Source organism: Eurytemora carolleeae, unplaced genomic scaffold, assembly GCF_000591075.1.
Source record: "Eurytemora carolleeae unplaced genomic scaffold, Eaff_2.0 scaffold378, whole genome shotgun sequence".
Lineage (NCBI taxonomy): Eukaryota > Metazoa > Arthropoda > Copepoda > Calanoida > Temoridae > Eurytemora > Eurytemora carolleeae.
In genome coordinates this window covers 298,929-313,068 of record NW_019396287.1, presented here as the reverse complement: position 1 = coordinate 313,068, position 14,140 = coordinate 298,929, and the positions used below count along the sequence as shown (strand labels likewise).

Genomic DNA, 14,140 nt, shown 5'->3' with positions numbered 1-14,140 from the left:
GTAATAAGAAGAAGGGAGAGCTGTTAACTCAAAACCAGTTTATTTAAACAGAAATAGTAATCTGGGGGTCAAAGAAGGGATCAGGGTTTGCTAAAATATGAGTTATAATCAATATGGACATGTAATATTCCCAAAACTGTTTTTAACCTGGCTATATTTGCCAAACTGTAAATGCCAAAATAAAATTGTAAAAATTGTCAGAAAAATTAACATTTATTTAAAAAACTGTATAACGATGTACTTTTTGCAACCCTTTAGTGCCTAAAAGCCATTCAGAATGTTTGAAATGGTCCACACCATCAGGTTGAAAAATTATAAGAATTAGAATATTTGAGTTCGTGGCAAAGAATTATGAAAAAAAAACATTCAATTCAACGAATATTTTTGCATTACCTCGCGCAATTTCTTCGCAACAATACTCAATGTTTTTATAACATTGTTGGTGTAATATTCTGCTAAATTTGCCAGATTTTTTGCGATATAAAATCTTTTACAAATATATCTTCAAACACACAAAATTCTTGACTTTACCCATCTCCTGGACAGGAAACAGTAAGTTTTAAAAAATATGTTGGGGGGTTATTCAATAAATTTTAAAAATAGCTAATAACATTCACATTTTCTTTACTTACTAAGCAAAAGGCAATGGAGATTTAGGCTAAAACTGATGATAATTCTGGGCCAAAATACAAAAAGTTTGCGAATTTCATAATATTTTTTGCGCATTTTCAAATTTCTACAAAAATAAAACTTTTAAACACAAATTTTTGAAATTTTTATCATTCATAATCCTTCTGTGGAGACACGTGAGGTCCCAAACAAAAATTTAGGCGCGATCGGTACAACCGTTTTGACATTTATTTGATACAGACACCCTGACAGACAAGCAAAGTATATATATCGATACGACAATTATCTTTAACACTATCCAATGCAATGAAAAGGTTTAAATGACCTATTTTATCATTTGTATTCAGAACATTGTTAATTAGTAAGTTGTAGAATTGTTTGAGCAGGGCTAAATATTAACATTTCTCATTTTATTTTTCATTTTTTTTTTATTCAAAATATATGATTTAAGTATTTTTAAAATGTGATGATAAATTGTGAAAAATATCTAACTTTTGCAATAAAAATTAGGTATTTTAAGACTAAAATGACACAACAGTCCAGGCCGTTAACACGTAAAAGTTTCGCGACAAACTTTTGGGTTGACTTTGAATTTTTGCTGATTTATTATTTAAATAATTTAGGGTTTGCATATATGTGCACATCAAATAGATTCTAATACAATAGATGGCAACGTAGAAATTGTACACTCTCAGTACAGCTGTATTCTGTCGTCACAAGTGTCAATTCAGTTTTTGTGTCCGACAAAATTATCAATAATAGTGATAATTTTAGAATAAAGTGCTCTTCTTACAATAAAATAAATGCAATTTTATATGTTCTTTAGTTTCTGTTTTTACACTTTTTTATTTAATCTTGGAAAACATGTCAACTAATGTGAGACAATTTCGTTTTCCTTGGTATATTTGACACTTGTGACGTTCCGTAAAATTGGTTCATTTCTCTGTTGCCTATTGTACTTGATAATCTATTTGGTGCACATGAGCTTTTTTATTTATAAAAATGTGTTGCCAATTTTGCTCAAAGTTGTCTGCAGTTACATTGAAAAATATATTAACAAATGTGATATTTTTAAAAGTAATTTTAACGCACTGGCAAACGCCTAGTATTTTTGAGTTGCCACAACAAATTTGGTCCTGATCGGTTCAGCCGTTTTGATTTTTGTTGGAAACAAACATACAGACAAAATACTAATTTTCTTGAATACCGAGATAAAATAAATGTTATGAGTTATCTCTTACTTTTTGTCTTTAAAATCAAAATGTTCGTAAAATCTATCAAAATGTTCTTTAAATCTATCAAAATATTCGTAAAATCTATCAAAATGTTCGTAAAATCTATCAAAATGGTCGTAAAATCTATCAAATTGTTGTTAAAATCTATCAAATTGTTCTTCTAATCTATCAAAATGTTCGAAAATTTATCAAAAATGTTCGAAAATTTATCAAAAATGTTCGAAATATCTATTAATATGTTCGAAAAATCTATCAAAATGCTACTAAAATCTATCAAAATTCTCGTACTCTTGAAGTGTTTTTGATTTGCTTTATGAATAGTTGATTATCAGTCTACACTCTACATTATGAAGTATAATATGTCAACCAGTAATTTGAACATACACTGTAGTTTGGATATAAGCCTTTGAATAATCTTGCAGCCTTCGAATTTCTATTGGTCTTGAGTACTAACTGGGCACTTGATCAAGTGAACCCTGATTGGATCAGACGCTACTAGATATTTGAAACTTCCGTGCATAGTTTATAAATCTCCTTTGTTTTCAATGATTACTACTCATATTGAAGAATAATCGAGTTAAAAGCAAAATTGCTTTAAATTATAATATATGTAAACGGGATAAGCTTGCTTTTTTATACTTTTTAAATGAGAAAAATAAAAACTACAGGAGCACAAAGTCATACTAGTAATATCGAGTTTGCACTTGTCCTTTACACAGAGCATACTAAACAATGAAGTTTAATAATATTACAAGAAAAGAACAGGGGTGTTAATGTTTCAACTAGGATTTGTAAATCTATGAATCAGGACTATTATTGATCTAATACATCTTTGTATTTCAGCATGATGGTTTTATCAAGAGTTTTCCTCACATTTTTTCTAGGAAAAAATTATCATTAAATATCACCATTTGTTTAAAAAAAACTTTCCTTGGAACATTTTTAACCCTTGAAATAAACTCATCACAAAAAATTCGGCGATAATTATTTTGGGTGGAAAAATAACAAAATGCGAATTTTATTTTTTTTACAAAAGATATTATAAATGTTAAGAATCAAATCTATTAGAATGGTATGTGAAAGAAGAAAGGAAAACAAAGGAATTGATTCTTTACGACAAACTTAGATTTTCTAATTCTTCTTCGACATTTCAAACTTAGACTTTTGATATAATTAACAGAATTTATAGTTTGAAATATCAAAGAAAAGAAGGGTTGAAAAGATAAAGGAATTAAAACATTTAAGTTTCGGGCAAAAACTCATTTCCTTTACATAAAAAAGGTATGGTTTCTTTTAAGGACTAAAAAACAAATGTTATGGAAGTGTAAACATTTTTTTTCTTTTAACAATTTAATTTTAATGTTTTCTACTTTTTTTGTTTGCCATTTGAAGCGGAAAACAATTTTGACACTTGGGCCAGAACGCAATGGCGCACACACGCCAGAGTTAGTAAAGTTTGAATTTCATTTGGAGCTATTCTTAATCTTAAAACAAAAGAGGTTTAAGGGTCCAGACTCCAGAGCTAATATTATCTAGAAAATAAAGTGGTTCAAATAAAGTTGCAAAATAAAATTAAATTTATATGTGACACATGTTTTTATATAGAATAGAATTCACAGTTTAAAATATCAAAGGTCTTCAACATTGGTTTGCAAAAAACTGGATTATAGAACATCAGAATTGATGACCAAGAATTCGTTGATAACATAATTCATAGACAGGCCTTTTCCAACCATTGTATTAAAAAAATCCGTTTTACGAAAAGAGAAATACTAATTGCAATAAGATTGAGCCTTACCTAGAAGTCAAAACTTTTTTCTAGTTTACAAAAGTTCAGCACTTTTAGTTAACTTTAGTTTACATCAAAAGAGTAAAATGTTAGCAAAGAAAATTTCATAAAATCTGATTAATTAGATATATATTTTTCAATAAATTTGATAAAATCTGATTAATTAGATATATATTTTTCAATAAAAAAAATTGTTAGATAAATTATTCAGATATTCTGATATAATTTAAAGTTTGTGGAGTTTGGGCTGGAAATGAGACATTTAAGAAAACAAAATTGGACAAAGATGCATTTATCCAGGTAAGTGTATATATGTACATTATATACTAGCTTGGGAACCCAGCTTTCCCTGAAGATATAAATAATTATTAATCAAAGCTAAGAACATTCCTCTGGTTCTACGAACATCACCACAAAATCCTATTTTCTAATTTTTAAATCTTTGCAACCTGATGGTGATATAGACTATTTACATGATTAAGTTTTTTTCAGCTTTGAATTTTTTCTAAAAATATAATAAACATAAAAATAATCATTATTTATGTGAAACATAATCATCATAATTTAATTCAGCTGGTTGAACCTATGGTGTTACAGACAGAAATCATGTGTTCAGTTGAATGTCTGCTATTGGATGATTGTACTGCATTTACTTTCGAGGTTAAAGCCAGGACTGTCCCGGGGGTTTCTGCCAAATTCTCGGGACTGTCCCAGGCTTTTGAGTCTCTAAGATTGAGAATAAATTAAATCCCCATGGTATTGGAACTCTGGGTTTTGGGAACAGTCCCAAAGTCCCGGGACAGTCTCAGGCTTCGATCTAGGACAGTCTCAAAGTTTAGGGCTGTCCTGAGCTTCAAAGATTCGGCGATTTTGGGACTGTCCTAGGTTTTTGGGTCTCGGAGATTGCGAAAGAAAATAAACCCATATGGTTTTGGGACTTTTGGGACTGTCCCGGTGTCCTGCATGGGGTGAACTCGACTCTTAAAGTTTTATCCATTTTAACACAATGTTAGACATGAAAAGAAATTTTTAAACATTGAAATTATTAGATGATATATATTACATCCGCATTTAGTTACTAAATGTACTTTAAAGGTAAAGGCAAAAAAGTTCATTTCCTCTTGAATGTCGTCTTCCTTTCAAATCATCAAACAATTAACATTTACTCGAGGCATAGATAACTTTTAATGTGTTTTTCAAATCAAAATACATTCATAAATATCGGAAAATGGCATAACATTGCTTATTATATCTAACACACTGTGTTGAAATGTTTAAAGAGTCCGCTCCATGCATGGTACCGGGCTTCTAAATAAAACATGAATTCCGAGAAACTGGAATTAAAAATCCGCCAATTAACTTAAAATTTATTGCACAATGTACATGTAAATCTTCATCTGAAAAGACATAGAAGATTCAAGTAATGACGGGCAATAAGGTAGAAAATCTACACATTAAAAGTTTTATGAAATTACTGACAAACGACCCTAGTGCCTTAGAACCAACTTAGATCTGAACTTTTCCTCTCTAATAAGGAGGTTTAACCATCGTACTTCATATAGTACTACACATAAACTTCCTTATAAAGAAATAAATCACCATTCACAAGGAAATGAAGTTGCCTTTATAAATAAGAAATTCATACGAGGAAGGATGCTATTAGATGGTGGGAATACAGCGTTGATAAACTAAATATTTTCAGGAGAGCATCTGTAGGGTCGGATATATTGATTGTGCTTCGGGGAAACAGAACTCATTATTATATTTATTTCTACTCTCTTCTCTACATGTAGGTCAGTTTAATTTAACCCTATTCAGGCTGACGTCTGGTTTACCCAACATGGGGGGGGGGGGGTATTGACCCCCACCCCCGCTATACTTCCTTACTGTGATACAAATCTATAACATTTGATACATTTTTAGATACGTACTTTATTAATCTGCCAAAAAATTACAAAATTTCAATTATTTATTGCAATTTTAAGTTAGCCAGCAAAAATGTACCAAAAAAAAAATGGCGCGAAATATGATTTTGCTTATAACAAAGGGCCTTATTTGTCCTCTTGAGTAACCCGACCCGTCAGCACCCCCAGCAGATAATGAGGTGTAAGCCTCAGGGTAGGAGGCCTGTTAGGATCGGATACGGTAAATCCAACCTGGGTCAGGCTGCATGCTGGAAGTCACAACATGCAGCCCAGACCGTTATACAATGAATGGTAATTTTCTAGTATACGATTTTTGGACCCCCCCCCCCGCTAAATCCGTTTCATGTATAGCTAACTTAAAAGCTGGCAAAAAACAAACTCTGTATTTTATAATGAATTTAGTGACTAGTGACCACGTTGCATTTCTCTTTTTTGTGGGAAAGGGTTTCAAGATTATTTATATAACTAGAAATTCAAGGCGCTTCGCGCCCTTCTTTCTAGGCTTTTCGGGCGCTTCGCGCCCATCTCTTCTATTTAAATTGTGAACATGTTCTTTTTGTTTACATTTTAAAACAAAGAAGAAAAAATTTTGCGGATTTATAAACCTTCCCTGGGGTCACGTGATGTCCCACAAAAAATTTGGGCCCGATCGGTTCAGCCATTTTGACGTTTATTGGATACAAACAAACAGACAGACAAATAGACAGACAAGCCAAATTTATATATAGATTTCTTATATTTCCTAGTTGATGGTTGTCCTATCTGCTTTACCAGGTCAGCTGGTATCTGCTGGATGAGAACCAGTTCCGGGATAAAGAAAACATGGCAGGGTCAGCTATTTCATATTAAAGGGATTGAATTGGCGTAATTTCTATTTAAATTCTATTTTATTTTAATTCTGAATTCTGATACAACTTATATGTTTTCCTGGAGTATAGAAATGATCAAATCACAATTGCACAGAGAAAACACAATCGAAAATAATCAGTCAAAATTTCAAACATCATGATATCTAATTTGAACTTAAGATCAGACAAAGCTTGAAATTACGCTAACATTCCCTTTAATCTCACAAGAAGTAGCTAAATTATTTGGTGAACTGTCCCTTTACCGTTATTGAGTTGAGAGTGATTTATTTGATCCTCTCACTGTTCAAATTGTTCAAATTGTCTGAATTATCCTTTACCTATCATGGCCCCACGTGTGCACTAAGCTTTCACACTTTTCACTTTTTTAAAAAACAACTTTGATCGTTTGTCAACAATTTGAAAAATAAATTAAAATGAAATTATCAATTTTGCAGTAAAGAACACGAATTAGAGACTTTGAGGTTGTTTCAAAAATCAAATAACGAAATGATCTTTGCTTTGCATGAAAATTTGCTTTGATGACGATTGAGTTTTAGACAAATTTTTTTTAATTTTGACCGGCCATGATTGTATTTTAAGATGGTAAAAAAAATGGTTACCTATATCTGTTATTGTTTATATTTTAGGTTGACATCATTTTAGCAGCTTTTTTGATCAATTGGTTAACATTTGTTGATCTTATCAATTATAAGGAATTGTTTTGTTTCAGGAATGGTGAATTTTTGTGAATCTGTTCACAGTTTTATACCTATGCCAACCAACCAAGATATGATCAACACAATTCTAAGGGGAAAAATTATATTATTTTGATACAATTAAATTTTTAAATTTGTATTTCACAATTGTCAAAAGAACACAGAAAAATTTCCCCATTGATTCTAATTTGTCTGAGAGTAAATAACATTCCTTTGTAAAAAGTAACAAATTATGTTTTATTATTTTTTTTGGATACATTCCTTTAAAAAGCTGGTTTTAACATGAACGCAGATTTTAGATTTTAGATTAGCAAGATAAAATGAAAATTGTTGCATGCCAAAAAACCAGCTTTTTATAAGGGAATGGTTTTTTAAGCAATAAATCAATAAATCAATGGATTACAGTATCAAAAAAATCAGTAAATGATTAAATCAATAAATCGATAAATATAAATAATTAAACCAATAATTGTAAAAATCGATAAATCAATAAATCAATAAATCAATATATTAATAAATCAATAAATCAACAAATCACCATATCAATGAATAATTAATTCATTAAATCAATAAATCATTACATCAATAAATCATTAAATCATCAAATCATTAAATCATTAAATCAATAATTCATTTAATTATTAAATGAAGAATCAATGGATGATTAAATGAATAAATCAATAAATCACCATATCAATGAATCATTAAATGAATAAATGAATAAATCAAGAAATCAAGAAATCAATGTATCTCTTTAGCAATAAATCAATATATCATGAAATCAATAAAAAAAAATACTGAAACAATTATTAAGAATGCTCACGTTATGTATGTAATTCTACTTGAAGGATAATTTATGAATCAATTTGTTTTTTAAATATACATTTAAACATTTAAAATATATGTTTAAAGAAAAAATAATGAATATTTCAAAATCCCTCTAAAGTAAGATATCTATTAATCAATCTGTCTTAAAACTATACATCTAAGCAATAAAAATCAATATTTTAAGAAAAGTTAATGAATATTAAATTATAAAAGAATTAATTGTAATTAATATGACCTTTTAACCTGCAGTATTACAAACTCTGAACCTGTTTGGTTGGGATCCAAAAATGTAATGAAGGTAAAAAATTAATTCTTTAACCCTATCACGATTGGAGCGGGCGGATGGGGGGGGGGTTAAAACAAGTGTTGCATGAATGTTTGTAATTCTCTTTGATTCAAAAGTTTTCTTAGGGACTTTTTAATATTTGTTTTAAAACTTTTTGGCACTCTAACCATTAAAGTAAAAAGTGCTGACCAATAGAAAAGTCCGAAAATGATGTCTCCTTACTCCTTAGTCCTTATGCATAGTACATATATTCCACATTTGCTGTCACTCGATTGCCTCTATAATCACTGATGTCATGATATACGGATTCTATATCTATCTTTGCTCAGAAGACGACATTGTCCGTAAATTGGAGCGCATCGAGAGTAACCATGCTTGTATCTAAGTAATTCTTTTTCAGTCAATTAATCAAATTATCGTTGGGATACAAACAGTCTAGTCTAGATATTGAATATCACATTATACGTCTTCTGCAGTCCCCTTTGAACCGCTTTTTTTTACACTGTATCTGTTGTAGACAATGACTGGTAAATGGTTGGATGGTTCTGAATATGCACTCAACAATGGAAAGGTTTGTCACTAATCTGATGTGGGGGTGGGGGTCAGACGTTTGTTGCCCCTCCCCCAATGTTTATGTCAGCGTTATTATATTCGTCCAGTACACACAGGACTGTTGAAAACGCTGCCCACCTGTTAAGTGTTTGAATAAATTTAAAATAGCTGATCAATTTTATCATTTATCCCAGATTAGATCTAATATACACGTTTTTCAAAATTCCTTGAATAATGCATATGCCCCCTCCCCCCAGCTAATCTAAAGATTTATCAGCCGATTTGCAGACTGTTTTGCAGATAGAGCGCTCTCATTGGTAAAATCAGAACCAATTAGAATCATTGGATCTTATTGTAGACCCAAGTAAAGCGGATTGAAGGCTTAAAAGTCTTAATTGGGGTTTATTTTTTAAATCTTAGCGCAGGTTTTTTTTCAAAAAAAATCAGGATGTTTTCAAAATAATTTAAGCCTGGGACAAAATATAATCGAAAAAGAATCATGAAATCAATAAAAAAAAATACTGAAACAATTATTAAGAATGCTCACGTTATGTATGTAATTCTACTTGAAGGATAATTTATGAATCAATTTGTTTTTTAAATATACATTTAAACATTTAAAATATATGTTTAAAGAAAAAATAATGAATATTTCAAAATTCCTCTAAAGTAAGATATCTATTAATCAATCTGTCTTAAAACTATACATCTAAACAATAAAAATCAATATTTTAAGAAAAATTAATGAATATTTCAAAATTCCTCTAAAGTAAGATATCTATTAATCAATCTATCTTAAAACTATACATCTAAACAATAAAAATCAATATTTTAAGAAAAGTTAATGAATTTTAAAAAATCCTTACGAAGTGTAATTCTAACAATATATACATGTGTTTAAACATCCAAAATATATACTTAAAGAAAAGTTAATGAATATTAAGTTATAAAAGAATTAATTGTAATTAAAATGACCTTTTAACCTGCAGTATTACAAACTCTGAACCTGTTTGGTTGGGATCCAAAAATGTAATGAAGGTAAAAAATTAATTCTTTAACCCTATCACGATTGGAGCGGGCTGAGGGGGGGGGGAGTTTAAAACAAGTGTCGCATGAATGCCTGTAATTCTCTTTGATTCAACAGTTTTCTTAGGGACTTATAAATATTTTTTAAAAACTTTTTGGCACTCAAGCCATTAGACATGTTGACCAATAGAAAAGTCGGAAAATAATGTCTCCTTAGTCCTTTTGCATAGTTGTAAGCGGCTAGAAAACGAGATTCTCAAGATGTTATGATATTACGTCCGCTGATATCAGTTGTTGAAGGATATATATTTCCCAACAATATTTCCCAATTATTGCAGATACACAACAGAATGAACCCCGTCTCAAAATCGATAACAAAGAAAACTCTTTTTCTTTCCTGAAAATTACATATAATTATTACGTGTACAAATGGTAAAAATCAATGCTTATAATGCAAAAAATTCTTACGATTTATTTGTGTGTGAGTTGGGGGTTAACAATGGTTTGAACAGTACTAAAAGACGTTTTAAACTTCTGAAATAAAATGACAATTGATTATCACTAATTCTTTATATGAAAATTATTCTTTGTTTAACTTTTGAAAATAGATTCGTTGGAGAGGAGAGGGGGGGGGGTGAAATTGTTTGGTTTGGTGTCTCCGAGAGGTAACTTCAGTTAAAGACGACTTTACAACAGAGACTTATTGTTAATGGTTGACAATAGTAGATAGATTCCACATTTGCGGTCACTCTTGCCCCTATAATCACTGACGTCATGATATACGGATTCTATATCTATCTTTGCTAACAAGAGGACATTTTCCATTAATTGGAGCCTATCGAGAGTAACCATCTTCTTGTATCTAAGTAATTCTTTTTCAGTCAATTAATAGTATCGTTAGGATACAAACAGTCCAGTCTAGAAATAGAAGGTCACATTAATACGTCTTCTGACGTCCCCTTTGAAACGCTTTTTTAACACTGTTTCTGTTGTAGACAATGACTGGTGAATGGTTGGATGGTTCTGAATATTAGCAGTTTATGGTCGGACACTAAATGTTGTAGAAAATCCCATTTAGACAGTACTTAATTCCTCCGTATTTAGGACGTTAGTAAGTGGAGACGTCATGTTTGAAAAAAGTACGGATGAAAAAATTCCGGCTCAGCCGATTTGCAGTCCATTTTGAAGATCTCTCTCATTGGTCTAATTGTAGACCCACGTGAGCGGATTGAAAACTCAAAAGTCTTAATTGGGTTTTATTTTTTAAATCTTAGCGCAGGTTTTTTTTCAAAAAAAATCAGGATGTTTTCAAAATAATTTAAGCCTGGGACAAAATATAATCGAAAAAGAGAAAATGTTTTAACAACTTTTTTTATTAAGTAAGTCATTTATTTCTGTTTTATAAAATTATTTTAAAAAGTTAGATCCTTAATAAGCTGCTAGGAACGTAATTTTTCAACTGTTTTAATATTTTTGTTTAAAAGAGGGCTCAGAAGAACTGTATTTATATGGACTCCAGTTTGGATGACCAGGAACCGAATTTAATGAAGCTACGTCTAACATTTATTACTCTTTCTTGTAGCGTCTGATCAAATCAGGATTTAGTCACGTGCTTTGTGACGATTCAGAATTAAAATAGTATCCATCTATCTATCAATCTCATCCAACTAAAGAAGAATAGTAAAGGGAAATGTGTACTCCTACTAAGAAAAGGGTGTTCGCTGAACCACCTATTGCCAGTTCAAATTTGAACTATAGATTAAAAGATACAGATTTTAACCCTATACAGGCTGNATTGGGCTATGAACATGCATTTCAACCCTATACCTATTCTCTAAGGCCTTTTTCTAGGAAGGAGGGGGTGCCAAAAGCCCCCCTCAGGCTATACGTAGATTCAGACCCCCAGCCTTTATAGGGTTAAGGTTTTGGATTTGAATCGATTCGGTAGTTTAAATTTTAACTGACAGTAGACAATTTTAATTCATTAAAATACGGTCCCAGAACTGTGCTAATGTGTTACCAGGGATATGTGTCAAACCACAATAGTAAGTAAAACAATGTCTTTATCATACATTCGTCGTCGTATTTATCCTTTTTACTTTAACTTTAACTTTAACTTTAACTTTTAAATTCAATTTTAAATTTCGACATAAAAACCAGTAAATTAACTGTTTCTCTTTGTTTACTTGTAAACTTGTAATTTGAAAAGCGTGTTAGAAATCAAAACTTCGTCAAAATTTGTCTTCATATAGTATTAATAAAAAATCAAAAAAAAATCGTAACCCGCAAATTCCGCATTTTTATTCTGCCGAAAATTCAGCATAGCTTTCTTACGTTAAGCAAGCATCAAGCATATTGTACAAAAAGATTTTGACGCAAATTTAAAATTCAAAGCTTGTATATTTTAAATGCCAAAACATAATTCAAAAAATCAAATATTCTAACAGTTTGAAATATCAAAGATTTGAGCTGTCTGGTTTTAAAGATAAAGGAATTATAGAAAGTTTGAGGCAAAAACTCAGTTTCTTTTTAGTTTATTCTTTTTCAGGAGTTCTCTTCATAAAAAGCATGGATACATGTTGACTCTGCATGTATGACTGCAGGAAAAAAATGGAATAAATTGAAAAAAAATAATCTTGTATTAATTTGCAGTATAATGATGTTTAATGAATAAATACCAACAATTTGGTTTTCGTCAAATTTTCTGATGAGACAAATTGTAGAAAGTAAAATTTTTTTTCTCAATTAATAAAATCTCTTTAACCCGATCGCACTTGGGCTATTTCAGGCCCGTTGCTGGGGGTGGGCACACATGGTCACCTAGTGTGTTATATTATTTCTTTAGGAAGACTCAGAATGCAATTTTAAATTTATAATTTAAAAATGAAAGGGTATATAGACTGAAACCTGAGAACCTCAGGAGTTGAACGATACATATAAATTTATACGAAAATTCATATATATATTTCCGTCTGTATCACATGAAAACGATACTGAACAGGAACATCAGATAGATGTCTTATATATAGTTCAACTCCTGAGATTCTCAGGTTTCAGCCTATACCCCCCTTTCTTTTTTCCTTTAAAACAAACGTTAACTGATTACAGTTTTGAAATCTTGAAAGTTTTATAAAAAGTTACCAGAAATGATCCCAAACGATTATTCTAAAGATTGCGTAGAAGAGAGAATGAATGAAGATTAAAGCGATTGTAACATTCAAATACTGCCTCGGAAAATATTGTTCTTTAAATAATTTCATCCCTGGAGTTATATTTCACTTCATATGGGAGGAATGGATAAATGTAGTAGATTTATTGTAATGAACAATGTTCCAACTGAAACTTTATAAAGTTCATCGAAAAAAACTGTGTAAGTCCACCGCCCGTAACCTCGATCAATTTAGGTTTGTGTCGAAAACTCAGTTCCTTTAAAATTACATTTTTTTTTATTAAACAAAATTAAAGCTAAGAGTCTGGAATTAACATATTTATTGAACATTTTTAAACGTAACTATTCATTTTTGATCAGAATAAACGGGTCCAATTTCTAAACCTCCAATACTGATGGTATCCCTACCCCCCCCCCCCGCCCACCATTACACATTACGTATATAGAAAAAGTACACCGCCTGATATAATTCTATTGATTTTCAATACAATTAATCCTTTATACAATATGTAATAATTGAGTATCTATCCTTCTTCCTCATTCCTTGTTAGGATATTTCATTCCGTTTACATATCTATATTCCCAAATATGTATTCCTTACAAAGATCTATATTCTTCAAATGCAAGGATGCCAATTTAATATTTTCCTTTCTTTCTTTCTATTCCTTTTATAGATATCTAGTTCTTTTAATAATATGTTTGTATCCAATAAACGTCAAAACTGCTAAAAAGATCGGGCCCTAATTTTGTATGGGACCTCACATGACCCCAGGGAAGGTTTATGGATGCTCAGAATTTCACAAGCTGTCTCCAAAAATTTCGAAAATGTAGGAAAAATGTCAGGAAATCTATTTTTGTTATTGTACATTGAAAGATACATATTTAAAAGTTGATTTTAAAGTCCATGGTGTCTGTAATCTGTATACTCTTTTATTCGTTAAACAGTGCGCTTTAAGTTATTACGCAAATCGGGTTTTTAGGTTTAAAGCGAAGGAAAGCAATACATATTTAAAAACTTTTTTATAATTATGATTGCCTTTTTTATGATTAAAAGCATTTAATCAAAAAAAATATACATTTAAATAATGTTTTTGGCAAAATAGATCTAAACCTGAAAAATATGATAATGTGTCTCA

The 14,140-nt window shown here is 30.5% G+C and overlaps 1 protein-coding gene across 2 annotated transcripts; it reads left to right on the top strand.

The window, feature by feature from the left end:
- The first annotated feature begins 2,213 nt into the window (after window positions 1–2,213).
- On the top strand, window positions 2,214–12,525 carry LOC111700192 (uncharacterized). 2 transcript variants are annotated; one of them, XM_023471040.1, is made up of 11 exons: window positions 2,221–2,749; window positions 3,887–3,954; window positions 4,228–4,314; window positions 5,357–5,447; window positions 6,326–6,409; window positions 7,158–7,236; window positions 8,221–8,269; window positions 8,775–8,828; window positions 11,320–11,367; window positions 11,837–11,880; window positions 12,384–12,525. In XM_023471040.1, coding segments are annotated over exons 1-11 (645 nt in total). In that variant the 5' UTR covers window positions 2,221–2,709; the 3' UTR covers window positions 12,385–12,525. The 2 variants fall into 2 exon arrangements, with proteins under 2 accessions (XP_023326809.1, XP_023326808.1); XM_023471041.1 differs by lacking the exon at window positions 6,326–6,409 and having other exon boundaries at window positions 2,214–2,749.
- Window positions 12,526–14,140: the final 1,615 nt, after the last annotated feature.

What these genes read in the sequence shown, in the direction of transcription:
- LOC111700192 (XM_023471040.1), top strand. Translation starts at nt 2,710, where the DNA reads ATGATGGTTTTATCAAGAGTTTTCCTCACATTTTTTCTAG. An exon ending in GATCCAAAAATGTAATGAAG is followed by an intron (nt 8,270 to 8,774) that starts GTAAAAAATTAA and finishes TATCTGTTGTAG; the next exon opens with ACAATGACTGGTAAATGGTT. An exon ending in ATGCACTCAACAATGGAAAG is followed by an intron (nt 8,829 to 11,319) that starts GTTTGTCACTAA and finishes TTTGTTTAAAAG; the next exon opens with AGGGCTCAGAAGAACTGTAT.